Source organism: Labrus mixtus, chromosome 18, assembly GCF_963584025.1.
Source record: "Labrus mixtus chromosome 18, fLabMix1.1, whole genome shotgun sequence".
Lineage (NCBI taxonomy): Eukaryota > Metazoa > Chordata > Actinopteri > Labriformes > Labridae > Labrus > Labrus mixtus.
The window spans coordinates 7550829-7563219 of record NC_083629.1 but is presented as its reverse complement, the minus strand read 5'-3'; the positions used below and the strand labels follow the sequence as shown (position 1 = coordinate 7563219).

At 43.8% G+C, this 12391-nt stretch overlaps 1 protein-coding gene across 1 annotated transcript in view; it reads right to left on the bottom strand.

The window, feature by feature from the left end:
• Positions 1 to 406: 406 nt before the first annotated feature.
• Positions 407 to 12391, bottom strand: part of akap6 (A kinase (PRKA) anchor protein 6) — a 164102-nt gene continuing 152117 nt past the window's right edge. The window contains exons 21-23 of the mRNA XM_061062614.1: positions 9861 to 11123; positions 7103 to 7201; positions 407 to 4512 (exon numbers count right to left, since the gene is read on the bottom strand). Coding sequence (XP_060918597.1) covers positions 4468 to 4512; positions 7103 to 7201; positions 9861 to 11123 — 1407 coding nt within the window. The 3' untranslated portion in view covers positions 407 to 4467. The remainder of the gene's footprint in view (positions 4513 to 7102; positions 7202 to 9860; positions 11124 to 12391) is intronic.

Sequence of the window (12391 nt, the reverse complement as noted above, 5' to 3'; positions counted from 1 at the left end):
ACATAAAACACATTTTTGTTGTGTTTCATATCTTTGTTCTGTGATGTTTTGTACATTCTGAGGCACCATGTTTCATAAAATAAATCTTATTGGTTGAAAATTATCCAAAATTTGGGTCCCCATTTCCTATTAAGGAGTTTGTGGTGGGTCCTGAGGCCAGACCAGTTGAGGACCATTGCTCTAGCGTATTTTGGGTCTGCCTCCTCCCAGTTGGGCGTTCCCGGAAAACATCTGTTTGGCCAGACAACGTTTGTTATTAAAGCACTCTGCATACTCTGACGGTTGCTTGCATCTTGTTCTGTTGGGACAGCCTGTCAAAGGTTTGCCTGAGTCTTTGTCTGAATACAGAAAAAGAGGGGAAAGAATTTGAATACAACACCGTACAAAAAAAGGTTTCGAGTCGTCGTTTTGTTTTCAATAAATTAAGTTTATTTGTCAACAGTTGGGTTTACATTGTAGTTTGCAGGAACCATGCAATCAAGCTCTTTATGGCCAATACTAATAGTAAAGATGTTCCACGTCACAGGTCACATATAGAGTTAAATAAACACAAACAACAAGCATTCCTCGCTCTGCACATATATACACAAGCTCACCTCCAACCTTAGCTTGAAACACTTGATTCCTGTCTCGTTGTTTTTGTTGTTGCATGTTTTCATCACTAACTGGGAGAGCAGTGGCTTTAATTAACAAAAAAAGGTAGAAGTAGTAACAGTAGAGCAAGGCACACATTTATATTTTAGAGATCTCAAACCCTATTTAGTCCTACACACACCCACACACCTGTCTCAACACCAGACCCAAACCCAGCGTCGCTGCTAATCCTCCTGTCAGGAGTCGTCTAGGAAATAAAAAAAGAAACATTACGTGGTACAGTCGTGGTGTGCAGACATACATCAGAATCAATAACAACACACGTCCCCGTCAACAGTCATCAAACTTCAAGGTCTACACAACAACACCACTTTAGCTTTTGCCAACTTTGGTTGTGTTGCATAGATAAAATATCATGTTGTCATTTTAGAATCTTGTAGTTTTGGACACCTGATTCAACCCTTTGCAGATACTGCTGACAGCACAGAGGGGAATGCTTTAATAGTGTGGTAAGGTTTTAGTCCAGAAGGTAATCCGGTAGACCTAGATTAGCCCTGATGGCTGAGAATATTTAAATCAATTTGGAGCTCAGTGGCTTCCATAGCAGCAAGTATATCCCGTAATCGATCAACAAACCTCCAAGTTTATCAGTTTCGGAGTCAACCAGGGCCTCAAAATGATGTTTGTGCCCCGTCTTCAGGAGATGACACAGCATGAATGGCCATAGGCTTGAAGGATAAACAAGCCATTCAAACCCTTGCACTTTCACCACGTCAAGCTTTCTAGATGAATTTGGGTAATCCTCTTTAACAAACAAGTTGGAAACTGTCGAGGGTACCACCAAGAAGTTGACCTAACAAAGGAATATATATCAACTGTGGTGACTAACCCCTAAATTCCACCAGATGCGTGTTCGGTCCGAGGCTTCTATCTCTGCAGGATGCCGGAGAGCAGCACATCAATTTACCACAGAGCAGATCGAGCGGGACAGAAAGTCAGACACAGAAATAACATTAAAACATCCGGTTTACTTTCAGAATAAAACACTCTGTTCTGACGGTTCAGAACAATGACCTTATGTGTGTTTGTTTTAAATGGTTTTATACCACATACATCTTATTATCTCGCACTGTCGTGAGTGAATCTGTTAAATTACAGCGGGAACTCCTTTATCTTGTCTCCAGCTGCTCACTGAGAACGCAGCCCGTGGGTGTTGACGGAGGGTGCACGGAGCCGTAACGGACCGGAGCGGACACAATGCACTTGTATCTGGTGGAAGTTCTGGGTTAGAGTGCTTGACTGTATTCCCCTTCCCATGAGGTGGTCAACAGAGGATTCCTGACGGCATAACCATCGCTGTCTGCCTCCAGTTATAACTTAGAATCACTACTTCTTCCCTCTGACATAATCTTATACCCATGTAGTAATTGTTAAACTCAGGGTCTTAAAGTTTGAAAATGTAGATTTGTTCCATCACAGTGTTCAATCCAAACTGGACAGACAAAGAGTGCTTGACCCTGTCCTGCCCAGAACAACGTCGGGTCCACAATGGCTTCAATGATTGCATCTTTACCTCGTCTTCTCCTTGAGATAAAACTAAGGGTTCATTAAATTAGTCTTCTTCAACCTGGAAGATTGGAAACTTGGGAGTGTACCACCAGAAGTTGCACTTGACAAAAGAATAGTTCTCAACAGTTCTTACTAAGAGTGCTCGACCGCTGCCTTTTCCTCCATTTGAGATGGTCTTCAATGAGCGTAATCACTACTTCCTCTCTTTATCAAAAGGGTACATTCGAGAAGTCACTTTGCCACCAAATTGGTAAACACCCACGATGCCGACTTGACCAATCCAGAGTGGTAGTCCTTGAGTACATTTTTAATAGTCTTTAGATTGGGGCAAAATCGTTGATCTGACCTCGGCACGATATCTGAAATGGGCCAGCAGAGGTGGGGAACAACTTGAACCTGCCCGTCCCTTAATTAGATAGTCCATAGGTTATGACCACTTCCTGCCTCTACACAAGACTGGACATTCAGACAGTCCTTGACCACAGGAGTTGGAAACTTGTGCGCTTACCACCAAAAATGGTCAAAATAAAACCAAACGTCTCAACTAGATTAAAGAATTTCTGTCATTTAGAAAAGCGGGGAAAAAAATATCTCAGTTTACTTTATTGAGTCTGAACCAGGCTGCACCTCTTTCTCACTTTTTGGTAGATCTTTTGGAGCTGTTGACCCAACTTTGAAGGCTTTAGAAATATGGGGAACAGCTTGTGGTACGACCCCAATCCATTTAGAGAGTCCACCATGAAGGACTGCGAGGGGGTTCAACATTATAATCCAAATTTGACAGAATGCATCAAAGTGATCCATTAAACATCTGACAATCAGAACTTGAACAATGTGTTGGTTCCTTCTTCTCTAAGAAGAAAACTTTCGTTAAATCTTTACTCCTGGTGAGCTTTAATTCACACAGCTTCTACACATCCCCGTCAGGTGAACCTTATTCACCACAAAACCGGATCAGTTGCAGGAAACGTTCTTTGTTGAGAGTGGAGGTTTCCAGAGTGGAACTGGAAGTGAGTGAGATACTGAAAGAATCGAAGCCGACCAGTGTATAAAAGTTGGTCATGATTTCCCGCCTTCTGAGCTCAGATCCTCTCTGTTTTGTTCGGTCATGAGAACACATCAATAATACAGTTTAATAAAAGGTGTTGGCTTTTACGTCCTTTAAAGACTTTTGATCGCAACCAAATCCCCAAAAACTGATTATTCGAACGCAATAAGGGGGTATTTAAATATACAAAGTAAAAAAAACATCCCACTTTCCTTCCCTATAATAATCATTAATTTAGGAAAAACACATCATATGGGCTCTGTGGTCGTGTGAGTCCAATGCCATGCTTAACCTTCCGACTTACACAACTTTGTGAAGTTACCGGCTGCAGTTTGGTGTTGATGCTAACGAATGAAGAGCTTCTAGCACAGCTACATCAGTGATCTACTGACATCATCAACAGACACGGACCAAGTGGACGTATTGTGCTACATGTGCTACACCACAGTAGCATACTTATTTTTTTAAATCCAGCTGATCTCCGGTCAGTTTAACACCGCTGTTGGATGAGTTTGGCTGACGACATCGGCACCAAAAAGTTAATGTGGTTTTGAAGAACTTCCGCGCCTTAAAACCAAACCATGACACGGCGATACATGCTTTAAAAATCATACAAAGAAAATGTATGAATGAAAAACATAGTTTAGGGTTGCCTTGCCTTTTGCAGATGGAAAACACATTATTTTCACCTCAATATTTTGTACCTGTCTGATTCATTCCTTCCACATTTTTATGACTGATTCATTCATTTAATTGAAGAAAATCAAGATTTTAAGCTTAAACCCCCCCTGGGTATTAACCCCTACATCCAGCCTGAAACTTTTTAGTTAATTCAAAATCCCATTGTTGGATGTGATGTTCCTACATTTGCTTCTTTTTTCCTCATAAATCTTCTTCCTCACTAAGTGGAGACTGTATTTTGTCACAAGTCCTTCGGGGTCATAGAGTAGCTGAAATTTTTTCTCATCCCACCCCTGCATCCTTACGACTCAGAAGCTCACTAGACTCGACTTCAACCCTGAAATCATTATGAACGTGAAGACAAAAGATCCGACCAAAAACACTGAACTCGTTTGTGAGGTAACCCTGCAGCTGCTGGAGAAGATTTCAGTCCAGTGTCTCGACAATCTGTTCAGCAGTGAGATTTAGGAGATCAGAGGAACGGAAGGAGCAGAGATGGGGAGGAGGGAGGTACGTTGAAAAATGAAGCTGAGGTAAGAGATCAGCTCAGCGGGGAGGAGATGGACACGGCTCCCTTACAGATGGATCCTGGAGGTTCCTGCTCCCAGCACAGGTAGTCTCTGAAGCGGTAGAGAGAGAGAGAGAGAGAGAGAGAGAGAGAGAGAGAGAGAGAGAGAGAGAGAGAGAGAGGAAGAAAGATGGCTTATTAAATGCTGGCAGATCATTTCAAGAGGTATTTTTACAGAACCATAGAAGGAGAACCACTCAGTCACTCAAGCCTCCATTCAGCCTGTTGAGATCGACTTTATCTTTAAAGGGGACATGTTCTAAAAAATCCACTTCTACAGTGTTGTTGAACATATATTTGGGTGGAGAAGGGGGATCATATGTCCTCTTTAAATTACATGAATAGTCGTGGCAGTCTGTAATATATCCTGAATTCATTAATTTTAGTTCATTAGTTTATTTATTCTGTTGTTGAAATAACGGATCCCCGTTCACTCTGTCCTAAAGGTTTAACGTTCAGATATTAAAACACTCAAAAGATGAGAAAGAGCTAAATAAGTCTAAAATAAATTCATAAACTTGAAGATTAAAGATGATCAGAGAGGTTCACGTGTCCTTTTTTTAAAACATATTTGGTGTTGTAGCACCACTTTTTGAAGGTCTCAGAATCGAAAGCATTTTTACTCCGTCTTGTCTAGGTCTCAGACTGGGCGGACTCCGGACCGGTCAAGACCACTACTGATTGGCTATTTCTCCACATCATTTCTGTGATTAGAAGGAAAACACCTCTTTCTAAAAGAACAAATAACTTCAATTAATTTGTAGTTTGATTTTTATCCCTTGGTTACAGACGCAACCTTCCCGGTGTTACTTTCTAAGTGAGGGACACGCCCCCTAATCACAAGATGATGTTTTTACAGAGATATTTATGGTCTCAGTCTTGCCCTGCCTTGGTCTTGGTCTTGACTCGGTCTAGATCCCTAAATGTCTTGTCTCAGTCTCGGAGCACTCTGGTCTCATGTACGTCTTGGTCTCGGTTAGTGTGGTCTTGAATACAACGCGATTCATATTATTTATTTGAACACAAAATGTTTCATATTCATTCAACCTCAGCTCGATATAAAGTCATCTCTTTATACAGACCCATCCTCCTGAGGGAAACAAATACTCTGTGCTTTTTGTTCCACTTTGCTTTGAAACTGTCCAAACATGAGTCTGTGATGAAGCCTGAGCACACACACACGCACACACACACGCACACACACACACACGCACACTCTCTCTCTCCTGTGTTTTGCTGCAGACCCTCTGCTGTCTGGGTCACAGAGCACATCATGAGCCGCATCCACGATTGCTTTAATTGCACTGTGTCTGTGTGTACAGTGAGTGTGTGTGTGTGTGTGCAGGACTGCTGTGTGCGTGCGTGTGTGAACAGGTGGGCTAGGCTGGGGCACGCCATGGGGGTCAGGACCAGCTGTATGCATCACTGATATGATTTGTGTGTGTGTGTGCGTGTTACTTTGTCGTAGGTTTACATGCGTGTGTGTGTTCAGTGAGCTTGATTCTGTACTTTCATGTGTGTGTTTTCATTATTGCTATTGTGTATGCAGGTTTGTCCTCTGGTGTGTGTTTGTGTGTAAGTGTGTGTGTGTGTGTGTGTGTGTGTGTGTGTGTGTGTGTGTGTGTGTGTGTATGAACAACATGTCTGTCTAACCTGCAGCTGTTGGGCTGTCAGAGCTTCTACCTGGACTCTTTTGCCCTGCCCTCAGGGGTGTGTGTGTGTGTGTGTGTGTGTGTGTGTGTGTGTGTGTGTGTGTGTGTGTGCGTGTGTGTCTGTGTTTGGAGTATAGGGGCAGTAGGTTTTGCTTAGCCCTGGAGGCACCCATAGGGCGGCCACATCACACACACACACGCACACACACACAGATTGAGTCGGTGATGGCCTTTGTTTTGTTTGTGTTGATTTTAAAATTGAAAAAAGATGATCAAATAAATAAATTCACTGTTTCTGTGCAGCCTCGTAGCTACAACTTTTTACCGCAGCTCATTTTTTCTACCCGACCTAAAAAGCCTCTGCATGTTTCTAATAAGCTCCACGAGCAGAAACGTGCTCAAACTAGGATCAATATTGGAGATGGTTTTGAAAAATGGAGAGAGGGTAGAACACAGAAAGGTTTACAGACCGATGCAGAGCTGGATAAACACTGAAGCTTCAGTGTCCACCACATGACAACCTGTGTGAGCATCAACTCTACAGAGGAGGGGGGGGGGGGGAGACATCTCTCTACAATGTTTAGAATATGGACTGCAGTACCCATTTTAAACACTAGGTGTCAGAATTACATACTGCTCCTTTAAGAACATATCTACACCAGTGTTTCCCTCGTGCTGAAACTACAACAATTCTGGTGATCTCTACACAGATAAACACTTTTTAGATAAACAGTTAAAATGTTCTTTAAAGACATGAACAAAAACAGTCTTTTCAGCCGACACAACACAGGAGTAGCTGGTCTACCGTTTCCTCGGTCGATCTCAGACTAAAGCTGACGGGATATCTTTTGGTCCCTAGTCAGATTTGGCTCTATCTTTTTCAACCTGCTGAGATCTTAGGTCACTATAAACGTGTTTTCTGTTTTGACTGCTGAGAGTTGTTGAATATTCAGCTTTGACTATTTGAGCTGCATGTGTGAGTTGACTCACTCTGACAGTCCCTGCCCTCGTGGTGGGCGGTCTCGCTGAGGCTTGGCTCCGCCCCGCTGATGTCCTGGTGGCATTGTGGACGGCTGACTGAGAGCTCACCTGAGAGAGAGAGAGAGGGAGAGAGAGAGAAAATAGATTTATGAAAAAGGAAAAGGGATAGAGATGGAGATACATTAAGAGATCACAAGAAAGGCTTGCAGAGGAGAAAAGAAAACAAGAGAGAAATTGTCAAATCACAAAAAGGCAAAGAAATAATGGAGCTGAAATTGCAAAAACAATGTTCCACTTTATTCTTCTCAACAGTTAGCGGGGGAGAGAAAAAAAGCGATGGATGGAGAAAGAGAGACAAACAAAAGAGAGAGAGAAAAATAAATCAAAACGGCATTATCGGCCTGAAACCTTGTTTGTCTTTGTTTTCTAATCGGCTTGTTCTTCTCTTTGAGCCCAAACTGATGAAAAGTTGCAAATTAAAACAACGAGCATCAGGCCGAAAACAATTCTCCCTCTCCCTCTCCAGCCGCTCTCTTAATTGGTTCACAACTAATGGCTTTGTAAAGACTCGTGTAGCTGTTATCCCGCTCCATACATCTAGCAGCGCTGCAGATCCACAAACACCGACACACACATGCACACCAAGTTACGCTGACATGCACACAAACACGCCGACGTGCATTCAACCCCCAGCTCTGCATTCTCTGTCTTCCTTTTGTTTGACGCCTTTTAATGGATTTATTGGCTAATGAGGAAACTATGATACATGCGGACGGAAAGCTGGAGTTCAGCTGGATTTGAAAAAGAATTGTACGGGATTCATGACTTTACTATTATCTCTTAATCCTCCTCAAGAAAAGAAATATGATACCAAAAAATATCAGAATTTCTAAAAGTGACAACTGTTAAAGGTCACACGTATAAAATCCACTTCCCCATGTTCCTCTAACTCTAATATATGTCCCTAGTCCGTCTACAAACCCCCCAATGATGAGAAAAGTCCATCCTCTCTGTCTTTTGTCTGCTCCACTTTTCAGAAAATGTGTGCTCAAATAGGCCGTTTGGCGATGTTCCCTTCATGACATCACAAAGGGCAGTGACCCCTCCCCCAGGTGGGTGACACTCCCACAGCTAGGTGTTTGTTCTGCCCTCTGAGTCTGCCTTCTCACCGTAAACAATAGGACATGGAGCGAGAAAGCCCGAGACACCCAAGCCCTTCCAGAGAGGGGGCGTGGTCAGACACAGCTCATTTACATATTTAAAGGTACAGACACAGAAACAGCCTGTTCTGAGCAGGGCTGAAATAGAGGGGTTTATAGACATGATCAAATACAGGATCAGAATGGATTTAGACAAGAAACTTCACACACATGTTTTGAGGAGCTCTGAGACTTATTTAAACTGAAGAAGAGAAGGAGAATATGTGACCTTTAAAGTGATCAGTCACTGAGCTTTATTAAGGATGAAGAACAACAGTAATAGTTTAGGAATAGAGCTGCATTCATTGTTTTTTTTTGCATATTCACAGTGAGCATCCCTCGTTCAAATCATCGTCCAGCCCGTTACTCATCAAACTGTTCATCAGCGCTGCACTTTATGGCCGTTAGCCTCTCGCTGAGACTCTCAGCCCGTGTTCATGACCTTGGGGAAACTGTTGCACAACCCATTAGATAGTTTGGAAAGCAGGAATAATTATTTTGATAAAAAAAAAGCTGCAGATAAATTGATGTGATTGTGTTTTACGGTGCAGTAAAACTCTTATTTATTGCATTTCAAATTGTACAAATGATACACGGCCCCACATTAACATGCAGCGCGTGAGAAACGAGTACAGGCGCCTGTGCTCAAGATCAGAAATGAAACAAGCTCTTCAGCCGAGCCGCGTTCCTCTTAAGGAGAGGGAAAGTTGATAAACAGAGGAGGCAGCAAGGTTGCAGAGATGGTAAGAAAAAAAAAGAGCCAAAGTCATTTGCATAAGGAAATAGGAAACTTAAAAAAAGAGCACAAACACGCTAATTCAGCGATGAAATGAATTGAACGATCACTGCGGGACGGGGAAAAGCTCTTAGCTGATGAATCCTAATGAAATCTGACTGATAGTAATTATGCTGATGTTGTTCTGTGGACCTTAACCTTTTAACTAAAAAACTGAGAAGTCTGCAAATCCCTCCTTGCATTAACACCTGAGGGAGGAGAGGGAGGGAGGAGGAGGAAGAAGAGAGGATCGAAGGGGGAGGGAAAGTGGAAAAGGAAGTAAAAATGCAAAGGCAGGAAAAGATACTAGCAGGAGAGGAGTCAGATAAGAGGACGGGAGGAGGTGAACACTTTAGAAAGACAAGAAGAAGAGGGCAGGGAGAGAGGAGGAAAGATGTGGAGGAGGTGATCAAGAAAAGGTGGAGAAGATGTGAAACACAATTCTGAGAAGAAGTAGGGAAAGAGGGGGAGGAAAGTTTATAGGAGGACAATGAAGGTGAGACGATAAAGGGGAAGTGTACGAAAGACGAGAGGATGAAAATGAAGAGATAGAGGGGGAGGAGGAGGAAGCGAAGAGGGAGGAGGAGAGGGGGAGACTACACATATCAACACCTCTAACGTGCGTCTGGCCTCAGAAATGGAAATGAGAGGAATGCACACCGGCCTCATTACATTCACACCCAGTGAGGGGCTCGGCTCGGTCTAATACCTGGAGTAGAGAGGTGAAGTGCGGTATCAAGGCCCTGTATAATGTCCTGAGATAGCAGATCAGGCTAATACGTGGAACACTAACCTGCTTCGGCACCGCTGTCTTTGCTTCCTGCTGCGAGCCGCTCCGTCGTCTCCTCCCTTTCTCCTCCTGCTTCACCCTCTGAGCATCCCCCTCTCCTCTCCTCTCCCCCTCCTCCCTATCTGCCTCTCTCATCGCCGAGCAGTTAATTTTGGGATTAATACGCGTGGCGGTGGCGGCTGACTCTTTTGAGGGATTTGTAGCAGAGCTGCAGACACTTATCTTGGTCATTACGGCGCCCATATTGGATTCAAGCGTTTTAGTATCTGCCAAACATTCAGCTGCGGAGGAGTCTATCGGGGCGACACGCGCCCGGGGATTAAGATAAGGAGGCCCCTCATTACGACTCCTCTCCTCCTGCGGCGCGCTGACACTCACAGCGGCCGCGACTTCTCCTCCAGCGACATCACAGAGGAGGTACGGGTCCTCACCTCGCTTCTCTTCCTGAGCGCCAGAGGACAGGAGAGGAGGAGAGGGAGGGACGTCATCTTCTGGTTTGCAGCCAGGCCTCTGGAGGGAGGCGCGGACGCCGTTTGAGGGCGGGGAGGAGGAGAATGAGCTGAAAGAAGGCTCAAAGATAGGCGAGAAGGAGCTCTGTTCTTTCTCTGTGCGGCTGGATGCCTGGAAATACAGGTGATCCTGGTTTCTATCCATCACAGAGTCCTTTGAGGGAGACAGATAGCTCAGACTATCACCTGGTCTGATACTAGTGTCCTCTTGAGATTCATTTTGAAGTCTATCATTTGATTGTGAACAAGGCAAGTAAGCTAGGCCGTTGAGTTCATAGCCAGGGGTCTGTCGTGGTTGCTTGGTGAGCACCATGCTGTAGCAGAGAGGAGGACCCAGGTAAACCTCCTCCGTACACGCTGCAAACAGCATCTCCTCATCCCGGATGTCAGGGCTGGTGGGCAGGGACGGATTGGGGCTAGTGGACTCTTGAGTGTGGCTACCGTTAGCAGCCGTGTTAGTTTGGCACTCGGAAGACTTCAAATCAAGCGCACAGAAGTTGTTGTTGGAGAGGAGGGAGTGTTTGGAGGACGGGGCTGTTACGTGCTGGTTGGTGCTCGTAAACAGCTCGGGGCTCGGGCTGTGGAGGCCTTGAGTCGGGCTGATGTAAGTGGGGATGCTGTAAGGCAGCGGCGAGGAGCTTTTGTCCTCGGAGCACTGACTGACCTCGCCACAGTCGCTGTCATGGGAGGAGAGAGACAGGTAGGAGTAGAAGTCTCCTTTCCGCAGGTGGAGGGGCCGGTGGGAGTGCTCGATGACCTGCAGGGAGAGGAGGGAGGAAGTTTGTAAAGTTTGGCTTTTTGTTGAATGAATTGAACTATTTTTAAACCCCCTCAGGCAAATGTGTGACCTTCATGGTTTGTTGGTCAACAGAAAAATGAGTTTATAAAACCCACTGAAGAAGCTTTAGAACGATTATACAGTTTATTTATGATCACTTTTTGCATGACTTCTGCACCATGTTTCAAATTTCATTTATGTTGCTCGGCATTTCGACTAATTTCCTTTTTTCTTCCGCGGCAACATTAATTTAATTTAGCACTGGAGCTTGGTCTTTTATTTTGGAGATCTGTTATTTACATTCAGATGTTATACACCTTAAGTGTTTTTAAAGGCAGAATGTGCAACTTGTTGATATATCAGACATCAAGTCTGTCCTGTGTAAATGTGTCTCTGAGTCATGACTGTCTACAATGAGTGAGAAGCTCGAGTCCCGCTGGCTGTGTTGTTGTCAGAGCCGTGTTTACATGGACGGGACGGCCGGCTCCTCCCCTTGAGTATAAAAACTGTTTTAGTCAAGGACTAGAGAGAAGAAGAAGAACATACTCACTGTTTATTTGGATGTCATGTAAGAGTTTTTAGATCACGCTCATTCTGTGTCAGTTTACATGCAATGTGAAGCTACGAGCTAACTAAAGAGCGCTAACATTAGCATACTAACAACAATGCAGCTCGAGACAAGGACGATTTTGTCTGATTATTGTACGTTCCAATTTCATTACAGGAAGTGGAGAGGGGTTGGAGGTGTGTCTCTGGAGGAGAGCGGAGGCTTCAGTATGGAGGAGGCGTGGCCAAACAAAAGTTTGTTTTGGTTTCATGCTGGAGCTCAAGGGCGACATCTACTGGATCAAAAAGTCGCACATTCTTCCTTTAAGCAGAGCTTGTGATACCAAATTGTGACTCCATCTCAAATCAACTTTTTCTTCATTAAAACACTGAATGCTTCTGAATTAATATTTTCCACTTTTAAAAACATTTTTCTGCCTGATTTCTTTTTTCTTTTTTGAGACATGAAACTCATTAGCTTTTAGATTACTTCACTCGCAAAGGATAGTGAAGAAACGACATCCTAAAAGTTGTGATCTTTGATGCGATTTATTCAATTACTCCAACTCAGTGAACAAATTAGCTGATATTTTTTCCCGTACATTTGTCCTCTAAAATGTACAGAAGATACGAGGTCACAGAGGACTTCAGATTAGCGTCTCCAAAAATATTTAAGAATACGATGCATACTTTATCTGCAG